Genomic DNA, 12,015 nt, shown 5'->3' on the forward strand with positions numbered 1-12,015 from the left:
AGTACCGGGATAATTGCATGTATTGTCAGCATCTGACATTTTGCTTTGATATGCAGATTGTATTTCCTGTCTGAATGTGATCTCTATAAAAGGTGCAGATTGTATTTCCTGTCTGAATGTGATCTCTATAAAAGGTGCAGATTGTATTTCCTGTCTGAATGTCATCTCTATAAAAGGTGCAGATTGTATTTCCTGTCTGAATATGACCTCTATAAAAGGTGCAGATTGTATTTCCTGTCTAAATGTGATCTCTATAAAAGGTGCAGATTTCATTTCATAGCTCATCTTGATGTGACCTCTATAAAAGGTTAGACTAGTTTTCTACATCAGGGCCGTGGAGAGGAGAGCACACAGAGGTTAGGTCCCAAATGCACCCTATCTACTACATCACAGACCCCTAATGGCCCTGGTCAATAGTAGTGCACTATAAAGGGGATAGTGTGCCATTTTGGGACACAACCAGACAGACAGACAGACGACCTCTGGGGAAGGACCACATCCCACCATGCTTTGAACTACCACCAATAGAGGATGACTGTTTCATCCAGATAGTGGCTGTATACTAGCACTGAAATATCTCTCTCTCTCTCTCACACTCACACACCCATGCTCATATCTGACATTTATTGGCATAATTATTGAAGCAAGTGTGTGTGTTTCTGTGAATCTGTGTGCTGCAGGGCTGTGCCTGTGTGTTGGTGATGTGAATCTGTGTGCTGCAGGGCTGTGCCTGTGTGTTGGTGATGTGAATCTGTGTGCTGCAGGGCTGTGCCTGTGTGTTGGTGATGTGAATCTGTGTGCTGCAGGGCTGTGCCTGTGTGTTGGTGATGTGAATCTGTGTGCTGCAGGGCTGTGCCTGTGTGTTGGTGATGTGAATCTGTGTGCTGCAGGGCTGTGCCTGTGTGTTGGTGATGTGAATCTAATTACAGTTGGAAGTCGGAAGTTTACATACACTTAGGTTGGAGTCATTAAAACCCGTTTTTCAGCCACTCCACAAATTTCTTCAGCCACTCCACAAATTTGCAAGTCGGTTAGGACATCTACTTTGTGCATGACACAAGTAATTTTTCCAACATTTGTTTACAGACAGATTATTTCACTTATAATTCACTGTATCACAATTCCAGTGGGTCAGAAGTTTACATACACTAAGTTGACTGTGCCTTTAAACAGCTTGGAAAATCCCAGAAAATGATGTCATGGCTTTAGAAGCTTCTGATAGGCTAATTGACATCATTTGAGTCAATTGGAGGTGTACCCGTGGATGTATTTCAAGGCCTACCTTCAAACTCAGTGCCTATTTGCTTGACATCATGGGAAAATCAAAAGAAATCAGCCAAGACCTCAGAAAAAAAACTGTAGACCTCCACAAGTCTGGTTCATCCTTGGGAGCAATTTCCAAACGCCTGAAGGTACCACGTTAATCTTTACAAACAATAGTACGCAAGTATAAACACCATGGGACCATGCAGCCGTCATACCGCTCAGGAAGGAGACGCGTTCTGTCTCCTAGAGATGAACGTACTTTGGTGCGAAAAGTGCAAATCAATCCCAGAACAACAGCAAAGGACCTTGTGAAGATGCTGGAGGAAACAGGTACAAAAGTATCTATATCCACAGTAAAACGAGTCCTATATCGGCATAACCTGAAAGGCTGCTCAGCAAGGAAGAAGCCACTGCTCCAAAACTGCCATAGAAAACCCAGACTATGGTTTGCAACTGCACATGGGGACAAAGATCGTACTTTTTGGAGAAATGTCCTCTGGTCTGATGAAACAAAAATAGAACTGTTTGGCCATAATGACCATCGTTATGTTTGGAGGAAAAACGGGGACGCTTGCAAGCCGAAGAACACCATCCCAACCGTGAAGCACGGGGGTGGCAGCATCATGCTGTGGGGGTGCTTTGCTGCAGGAGGGACTGGTGCACTTCACAAAATAGATGGCATCATGAGGAAGGAAAATGATGTGGATATATTGAAGCAACATCTCAAGACATCAGTCAGGAAGTTAAAGCTTGTTCGCAAATGGGTCTTCCAAATGGACAATGACCCCAAGCATACTTCCAATGTTGTGGCAAAATGGCTTAAGGACAACAAAGTCAAGGTATTGGCGTGGCCATCACAAAGCCCTGACCTCAATTCTTTACAAAATGTGTGGGCAGAACTGAAAAAGCGTGTGCGAGCAAGGAGGCCTACAAACCTGATTCAGTTACACCAGCTCTGTCAGGAGAAATGGGCCAAAATTCACCCAACTTATTGTGGGAAGCTTGTGGAAGGCTACCCGAAACGTTTGACCCAAGTTAAACAATTTAAAGGCAATGCTACCAAATACTAATTGAGTGTGTAATTGAGTGTAACTTCTGACCCACTGGGAATGTGATGAAAGAAATAAAAGCTTAAATAAATCATTCTCTCTACTATTATTCTGACATTTCACATTCTTCAAATAAAGTGGTGATCCTAACTGACCTAAGACAGGGAATTTTTACTGGGATTAAATGTCAGGAATTGTGAAAAACTGAGTCTAAATGTAGTTGGCTAAGGTGTATGTAAACTTCCGACTTCAACTGTACATGATAATGTGTTGCTGATTACTCCTCTGTTACCATGATGAGGACCACAGACTCAACACCATTCACTCCCGTACACATCTAGGGTTTGTCCCAAATGGCACCCTATTCCCTATTTAGTGCACTACTTTTGTCCATAACCCTATAGACTCTGGTCAAAAGTAGTGTACTACATAGGGAATAGGGTGTGGCCAGTATGAAAAATGTATGCACTCACTAACTGTAAGTCGCTCTGGATAAGAGCGTCTGCTAAATGACTAAAATTTAAAATTTTAAATGTAGGATGCAAACCAAACCAAACCAAACCAAACCAAACCAAACCAAACCAAACCACTCTGCTCTGCAGCCTGTTGAGTTGAACAATAAACTCACAATCACTTTGTTGGTTAGGACTCATGAAGCATGTTACAGTTATACTGATCACAGGGCAGTACAATTAAAGTGTTCATGCTTGACACTCAACACTGGTCAATGATTGGCTTGTGCCATTCAAATCCTGAGTAATAACAGAATATGGCTAGATAGGGCAGATATTGTTTTGGATCAGGTGCATGATATCAGATTGATGGGTTTTGTTTTCAAATAGCCTAGTTCCCACTTCCCAGTGATGTTATTGTTTGTTTGATGTAATAACAATAATAATAATAATAATAATAATAAAATGGGACTTATATAGACTAAACAACACATGAATAAAGAGAGGGGTGGGTTCAAAGAAGGAAAAGAGTGTGATGTATCAGTGGGGAGGATTTGGGGTAGGTGGTAGGATTTGGGGTAGGTGGTAGGATTTGGGGTAGGTGGTAGGGTAAGGGGTAGGTGGTAGGGTAAGGGGTAGGTGGTAGGGTAAGGGGTAGGTGGTAGGATTTGGGGTAGGTGGTAGGGTAAGGGGTAGGTGGTAGGGTAAGGGGTAGGTGGTAGGGTAAGGGGTAGGTGGTAGGGTAAGGGGTAGGTGGTAGGGTAAGGGGTAGGTGGTAGGGTAAGGGGTAGGTGGTAGGGTAAGGGGTAGGTGGTAGGGTAAGGGGTAGGTGGTAGGGTAAGGGGTAGGTGGTAGGGTAAGGGGTAGGTGGTAGGGTAAGGGGTAGGTGGTAGGGTAAGGGGTAGGTGGTAGGGTAAGGGGTAGGTGGTAGGGTAAGGGGTAGGTGGTAGGATTTGGGGTAGGTGGTAGGGTAAGGGTTACGTGCTGCTCAGTTTGGTGAAGAGAGGAGTGTCTTAGTAGTGTATTTCTGTGCTTGTTCACTACCGTTCAGAAGTTTGGGATCACTTAGAAATATCCTTGTTTTCGAACAAAAAGCAATTTTTTGTCCATTAAAATAACATCAAAATGATCAGAAATACAGTGTAGACATTGTTAATGTTGTAAATGGCTATTGTAGCTGGAAACGGCTGATTTCTAATGGAATATCTACATAGGCGTACAGAGGCCCATTATCAGCAACCATCAGTCCTGTGTTCCAATGGCACGTTGTGTTTGCTAATCCAAGTTTATCATTTTAAAAGGCTAATTGATCATTAGAAAACCCTTTTGCAATTATGTTAGCACAGCTGAAAACTTTTGTGCTGATTAAAGACGCAATAAAACTGGGTTTTTGAGACTGGTTGAGTATCTGGAGCATCAGCAATTGTGGGTTCGATTACAGGCTCAAAATGGCCAGAAACAAATAACTTTACATTTACATTTTACATTTACGTCATTTAGCAGACGCTCTTATCCAGAGCGACTTACAAATTGGTGCATTCACCTTATAGCCAGTGGGATAACCACTTTACTTTTTTTGGGGGGTGGGGTAACGGGGGGGGGGGGGGGGTAGAAGGATTACTTTATCCTATCCCAGGTATTCCTTAAAGAGGTGGGGTTTCAAATGTCTCCGGAAGGTGGTGAGTGACTCCGCTGTCCTGGCGTCGTGAGGGAGCTTGTTCCACCATTGGGGTGCCAGAGCAGCGAACAGCAAACAAATAAACTTTCTTCTGAAACTCGTCAGTCTATTCTTGTTCTGAGAAATGAAGGCTATTCCATGCGAGAAATTGCCAAGAAACTGAAGATCTCGTACAACACTGTGTACTACTCCCTTCACAGAACAGCGCAAACTGGCTCTAACCAGAATAGAAAGAGGAGTGGGAGGCCCCAGTGCACAACTGAGCAAGAGGACAAATACATTAGAGTGTCTAGTTTGAGAAACAGACGCCTCACAGGTCCTCAACTGGCAGCTTCATTAAATAGTACCCGCAAAACACCAGTTTCAATGTCAACACCAGTTTCACCTGTATTTGGGTAGTTTCTCCCATTCTTCTCTGCAGATCCTCTCAAGCTCTGTCAGGTTGGAGGGGAGTGTCGCTGCACAGCTCTTTTCAGGTCTCTCCAGAGATGTTAGATCGGGTTCAAGTCCGGGCTCTGGCTGGGCCTCTCAAGGACATTCAGAGACTTGTCCCGAAGCAACTCCTGCGTTGTCTTGGCTGTGTGCTTAGGGTCGTTGTCCTGTTGGAAGGTGACCCTTCACCCCACTCTGAGGTCCTGAGCGCTCTGGAGCAGGTTTTCATCAAGGATCTCTCTGTACTTAGCTCCGTTCATCTTTGCCTCGATCCTGACTAGTCTCCCAGTCCCTGCCGCTGAAAAACTTCCCCACAGCATGATGCTGCCACCACCATGCTTCACCATAGGGAGGGTGCCAGGTTTCCTCCAGACATGACCCTTGGCATTCAGGCCAAAGTGTTCAATCTTGGTTTCATCAGACCAGAGAATCTTGTTTCTCATGGTCTGAGAGTCCTTTAGGTGCCTTTTGGCAAACTCCAAAAGGGCTTTCATGTGCCCTTTACTGAGGAGTGGCTTCCGTCTGGCCACTTTACCATAAAGGCCTGATTGGTGGAGTGCTGCAGAGATGGTTGTCCTTCTGGAAGGTTCTCTCATCTCCACAGAGGAACTCTAGAACTCAGAGTGACCATCGGGTTCTTGGTCACCTCCCTGACCAAGGCCCTTCTCCCCCGATTTCTCAGTTTGGCCGGGCGGCCAGCTCTAGGAAGAGTCTTGGTGGTTCCAAACTTCATTCATTTAAGAATGATGGAGGCCACTGTGTTCTTGGGGACCTTCCCCAGATCTGTGCCTCGACACAATCCTGTCTCGGAGCTCTACGGACAATTCCTTCGACCTCATGGCTTGGTTTTTTGCTCTGACATGCACTGTCAACTGTGGGACCTTATATAGACAGGTGTGTGCCTTTCCAAATCATGTCCAATCAATTTAACCCCCCCCCCCCTCCCCCCCGCTGCTGCTACTACTCTGTTTATTATCTATGCACAGTCACTTTACCTACATGTACAAATTACCTCAATTACCTCCACTAACCTGTACCCCCCTGTATATAGCCTCCCTACTGTTTTTTACTTATTTACTTTAATTATTTGTTATTTTTCGATTTCTCTTCTTTTTTTATTTTTACTTATCTGTTTCTTACTTAACACTTATTTTTATTAAAACTGCATTGTTGGTTAAGGGCTTATAAGTAAGCATTTCACTGTAAGGTCTACACCTGTTGTATTCGGCGCATGTGATAAATAAATACATATTTTATTTGATTGATCGAACGCTGCTTGCACCCGCCCGCCCGACTAGAATCACTACTCTCGGCGGGTCTGATTTAGAATATGTGGACAACTACAAATACCTAGGTGTCTGGTTAGACTGTAAACTCTCCTTCCAGACTCACATTAAGCATCTCCAATCCAAAGTTAAATCTAGAATCGGCTTCCTATTTCGCAACAAAGCCTCCTTCACTCATGCTGCCAAACATGCCCTCGTAAAACTGACTATCCTACCGATCCTTGACTTCGGCGATGTAATTTACAAAATAGCTTCCAACACTCTACTCAGCAAATTGGATGTAGTCTATCACTGTGCCAACCGTTTTGTCACCAAAGCCCCATATACTACCCACCATTGTGACCTGTACGCTCTCGTTGGCTGGCCCTCACTACATATTCGACGCCAAACCCACTGGCTCCAGGTCATCTATAAATCACTTCTAGGCAAAGCCCCGCCTTATCTTAGATCATTGGTCACCATAGCAACACCCACCCGTAGTATGCGTTCAAGCAGGTATATCTCACTGGTCATCCCCAAAGCCAACACCTCCTTTGGCCGCCATTCCTTCCAGTTCTCTGCTGCCAATGACTGGAACGAACTGCAAAAATCTCTGAAGCTGGAGACTCTTATCTCCCTCACTAACTTTAAGCATCAGTTGTCAGAGCAGCTTACCGATCACTGCACCTGTACACAGCCCATCTGTAATTAGCCCACCCAACTACCTCATCTCCATATTGTTATTTACATTGTTATTTATTTTGCTCATTTGCACCCCAGTATCTCTATTTGCACATCATCTTCTGCACATCTATCATTCCAGTGTTAATACTAATTTGTAATTATTTTGCACTATGGCCTATTTATTGCCTAACCTCAATAATTTACTACATTTGCACACACTGTATATAGATTTTCTGTTGTATTTTTGACTGTATGTTTTGTTTTACCCCACATGTAACTCTGTGTTGTTGTTTTTATCGCACTGCTTTGCTTTATCTTGGCCAGGTCGCAGTTGTAAATGAGAACTTGTCCTCAACTGGCTTCTTACCTGGTTAAATAAAGGTTAAATAAAGGGGAAATAAAATAAATAAAATAAAAATGGACAGAAACCAGTTAGTTTCCTTTTGACTGCAGAGGCGAGGTAAGAGGTCCGTGTGACATCATCTCCGAGTGACAGCCCAGCGTTCTTCTGGCTTCTTAATATTGACCACCTGGACTATTTACATTGACCCCCCCCCCTCCATTTGTTTTTACACTGCTGCTTCCCACTGTCTATTGTCCATGTATAGTCTCTTTACCCCTACCTACATGTACAAATTACCTTGACTAACCTGAACCCCCACACATTGACTTAGTACCGGTACCCCCTGTATATAGCCTCGTTATTACATTGACTAACCTGTACCCAGCACATTGACTCGGTACCGGTACCCAGCCTTGTTATTGTTATTTAACTGTGTTACTTTTGATTATTTTTTACTTTAGTTTATTTGGTAAATATTTTCTTAACTATTTCTTGAACTGCATTGTTGGTTAAGGGCTTGTAAGTAAGCATTTCACGGTAAGGTCTACACCTGTTGAATTCGGCACATGTGACAAATAAAGTTTGATTTGATTTGAATAAGGGGGGAACACGAGCTGGCTTTAAGTTTCAAGTTTCAAGTTTTTATTGTCATGTGCACAAGTACAGTGAAATGGCTTTCTTGCTTGCTCTTTACCACCCTGTGTTAGTACGTTTTACTCACTAAAATAGTTATTGCTATGAGTCTGAAATGGGAAATTGAATTTGAACGCTTCGAATTTGAATCGTTGTTAAATCCATTCAATAAAAGTCCAACTGAAAAATGTAAATAGTAGGATTCTTCTGCGATGTCATCACCAATTGTTTTCTGTGCTGCATCTGGAAAATTGAAATTAAAATTTCATATTTCCTTTAACATTCTGTGATGTGTACGTATTCTTTTTAATAAGTGAGGCATGTTTATAAACGCTTAATAAATGCTTTTCTCCCCATACACCACTGACCTCAGTGAGAAGAAGAAGGTAAGTCACGGGCAGGTGGGGGTAATGGGGCAAGATAGAGTACCACAGTCTGAGTCATAATACCCATAATACCTAGCGGTCAAACAGGGACATTTCTTTAAATTGACAATTCCGTGAACTGTCTTGTGCAAGTTTTAAATTGACACAATACCTGTTAGCAAAGGTGTCTGTTAGAGATGACGTGCAGGAGCTTGCAGGGATTTGTAGTCTTGCATGATGTCTACTTTGATGCTAATTAATTAAATTATCATTTTCAAAACGTGACTTGGCAGAACCACACTAACACCGGTATGGCAGAACCACACTAATGATGACACTAAGCTGTAATTATAATGAAAAAGAACACAAACACACAATGCCTCAGTGATTAACAGAACTGTTTCACAGATCACAGAACTATATCAGGGTGTCATTTCTCAGGCAGAAATGTAGATAAAAAGAATTAAATCCTGTTCCCCAAACAAGTGCAAGAACCACAGAGTCAAGAATAGGTTAAATATACAAATAAAATAAAAACAATTAAAAACAATAGCACATCAACATAAAAACATATAAACATAAAGCTGGAGCCTGAGGACAGTGTCCAAAAGCACAACATCACTATTAATCATAAAACACCTCAAGTTATTTGAAAGTTCTGAGGACAAAGAACACACAAACACACAATGCCTCAGTGATTCACAGAAGTATATCACAGATCACAGAACTATATCAGGGTGTCTCATGTAGCACTTTAAGTGGGGTTGCATAGTTTATTTGACTCCTGATACCTGGCATCTTTTAGCTTTCACCAGCGCATCAATATCAGGCGTCACATCCTGAGTGGCAGCCAACTTCAGGATGTGATTCAAGTGCTTGTGCGTGAGCCTTGAGCGCAGCTTTGTTTTATTTATGCTCATTACAGAGAAAACTTGCTCACAAAGATATGTGGTTCCAAACATGCACAACAGTTTTGCAGCGAGGGCTGTCAAGTTGGGGTAACCTGGCAAGAGATTCTGATTAAATGTGTCCAAGCCAGCTGCGGCAAATTTGCCCTTCAAATCCGAGTCACACTGCAAGTCTATTATTTCAAGTTGGATGCTGACGGGCAGATCAGAGGGATTCACGGTGAATGGCGAGCAAAAAACGTTGAAGTCTTTCTCCAGTTCACCATAAATCTGAAAGCGTTGCTCAAACTCCCGTAACAGTCCCGTTATTTTATCTTTGAACCGCTTCATGTCTGCCACATGTTGGGTCGCGCACACATTTTTCAGACAGGGGAAGTGAGCTGCATCACCACCGGCAAGTTGCGTCTCCCACAATGACAGCTTCAACTTGAAAGAACGTATGCTGTCATAATACTGCGTGACAACTTTGTTGCGCCCTTGCAGCTGTTTGTTCAAGTTATTCAGGTGCTCTGTAACATCCACCATAAATGCAAGGTCCTGCATCCATTCTGCGGAATGGAATTCTAACACTGTTCAATTTCTTCTCGTAAATCAAAGAAACGCCTCAGCACCTCGGCTTAACCATCTTACCTCAGTGTGGTATGGCAGGCCATAGATGTGGTCTTTCTCTCTGAGAACGCTGTCAAACTGACGGTGATTCAGGCTTCTGGATCGGATGAAATTAACAGTTTGGATGACCACCTTCATGACGTTATCCATCTTTAATGACTTGCAACACAAAGCCTCCTGGTGCAAAATACAGTGAAAAGTCAAAAAATCACGTCCTCCATTTGCAGATTGCACTTTCTCTCTGAACTTTGTCACAACGCCTGCTTTTTTCCCGATCATTGAGGGCGCACCATTTGTAGCCAGGCTGACAGCGCGGGACCAGTCCACTCCGACCCTGTCCAGCGCGCCGACAAGTGCAGTGAAAATATCAGCTGCTGTCGTTGTATCCGTCATCGGCACCAACTCCTCGGTGACGGTCAATGTGTCATCAACTCCGCGGATGAAAATGGCCAGTTGTGCAACATCTGTAATGTCCGTGCTTTCATCAATTGCAACCGAAAACGCAATAAATGACTTTACTTTTTGCTTCAACTGGCTGTCCAAATCCACTGAAAGATCGGAAATCCTGTCTGCAACTGTGTTTCTTGTCAGGCTGATATTTACAAAAGCCTGACGCTTTTCAGGGCACACAATCTCCGCTGCCTTCATCATGCATGTTTTTACAAATTCACCCTCACTAAATGGTTTTGAAGCCACTGCGATTTCATTAGCAATGAGGTAGCTAGCTTTCACTGCAGCGTCACTGATGTCTCGGCTGTGAGTAAACACAGACTTGACCTACTTGCTCTGCCCCGGTATAAACAGTTTGCTTGCTTAACACAATTGCTATTGCACCATCCAGTGGACGCAATTGGAACAGCAGTTTATTTTATTGAAAAATTGCAGCGCATTTTTATACTTTACAAAATCATCTCGCGGGCCGGATTAAACCCGTTTGCGGGCCTGATCCGGCCCGCGGGCCGGACGTTTGACACCCCTGACCTAGAGGAGACCATTTGTATGTCTCTGTGTCCAGTATGAAGGAAGTTTGAGGTAGTTTCACGAGCCAATGCTAATTATCGTTAGTGCAATGACTAGAAGTCTATGGGTATCTGCTAACATGCTAGTAGATAAACATAGACTTCCAGTCATTGCGCTAATGCTAGTTAGATGTAGTTTCGCAAGCCGATGCTAACTAGAGTTGCTAAATACCTGACGTGTAAAGCACAGGGAGCAGGTAGGCCAGAACATGATGACGTGAAAAATAACTCACCGGATCAGCTGGTCCACAGAACTCCCTGAAGGTCTTCGGTGCATCAGTCCCTCTGATCTCCAGGGCCATGCAGGGTCCAGAACATAGCTCTGCCACCATGTTCTGTAGAGAGACTCACAACAGTTAGCTTAGCTGCATTGGGGTACATTGACTTCCATTGTTTTTTTTGGTTAGAAAATGCTAATATTAGTGGTTGGTGGCAGTGGCTTGGTATTGGCAATGGCCATATATAGAATGCTTTCGAGCCAACTAATAGCAGTGAACACAACCAAAGCGTGGATTGCCGGTAAGGAGGCAAAAATACATTTTTGTAATATGGGTGAACTATCCCTTTAATGCAACTACTATATGTAAACCAATTTCAACCATATCAAAACCAGCATCTTTAATGTTTAAATAGGGTGGCTTGATGAAGGTCATACCTCCTGAATAATAATATTTCCTCTCTAAAGAAAGGCTTGAGGCACGTTGTGAGAGAGAGAGCCTCACAGCACAGACAGGTAGGTAGGAGTTGAGGAGAGAGAGAGAGACAGAGAGAGGGGAGAGAGAGAGAGACAGAGACAGAGACAGAGAGAGGAGAGAAAGAGGGGAGAGAGAGAGAGGAGAGAGAAAGAGGAGAGAAAGAGAGAGAGGAGAGAGAGAAAGAGGAGAGAAAGAGGGGAGAGAGAGAGGAGAGAGATAAAGAGGAGAGAAAGAGGGGAGAGAGAGAGGAGAGAAAGAGGGGAGAGAGAGGGGAGAGAGAGAGGAGAGAGAGAAAGAGGAGAGAAAGAGGGGAGAGAGACAGAGGAGAGAGAGAAAGAGGAGAGAAAGAGGGGAGAGAGACAGAGGAGAGAGAGAAAGAGGGGAGAGAGAGAGGAGAGAGAGAAAGAGGAGAGAAAGAGGGGAGAGAGACAGAGGAGAGAGAGAAAGAGAGAGAGAGGTAGGTAGGAGCGGAGAAGGAAACCATGGCAACAAGACAGTGAGCCTGGCTGAGCCTGATGCTGGGGCTATGCCTGTCAGTATAGTGGGCTCCCTAGACCCACCAGCCTGTCAGTATAGTGGGCTCCCTAGACCCACCAGCCTGTCAGTATAGTATAGTG

At 43.8% G+C, this 12,015-nt stretch overlaps 1 protein-coding gene across 3 annotated transcripts in view; it reads right to left on the bottom strand.

The window, feature by feature from the left end:
* The window catches only part of nme7 (NME/NM23 family member 7), a 133,811-nt gene that overhangs the window by 23,215 nt on the left and 98,581 nt on the right, over positions 1 to 12,015 (bottom strand). For all 3 annotated transcript variants that reach the window (XM_084172012.1, XM_084172011.1, XM_084172010.1), the window contains one exon: positions 10,937 to 11,038. In XM_084172012.1, the coding sequence (XP_084028138.1) occupies positions 10,937 to 11,038 (102 nt within the window). The remainder of the gene's footprint in view (positions 1 to 10,936; positions 11,039 to 12,015) is intronic.

The sequence above is a fragment of the Coregonus lavaretus genome, assembly GCF_964263955.1.
Source record: "Coregonus lavaretus genome assembly, chromosome: 11".
In the NCBI taxonomy this organism is placed as follows: Eukaryota; Metazoa; Chordata; class Actinopteri; order Salmoniformes; family Salmonidae; genus Coregonus; species Coregonus lavaretus.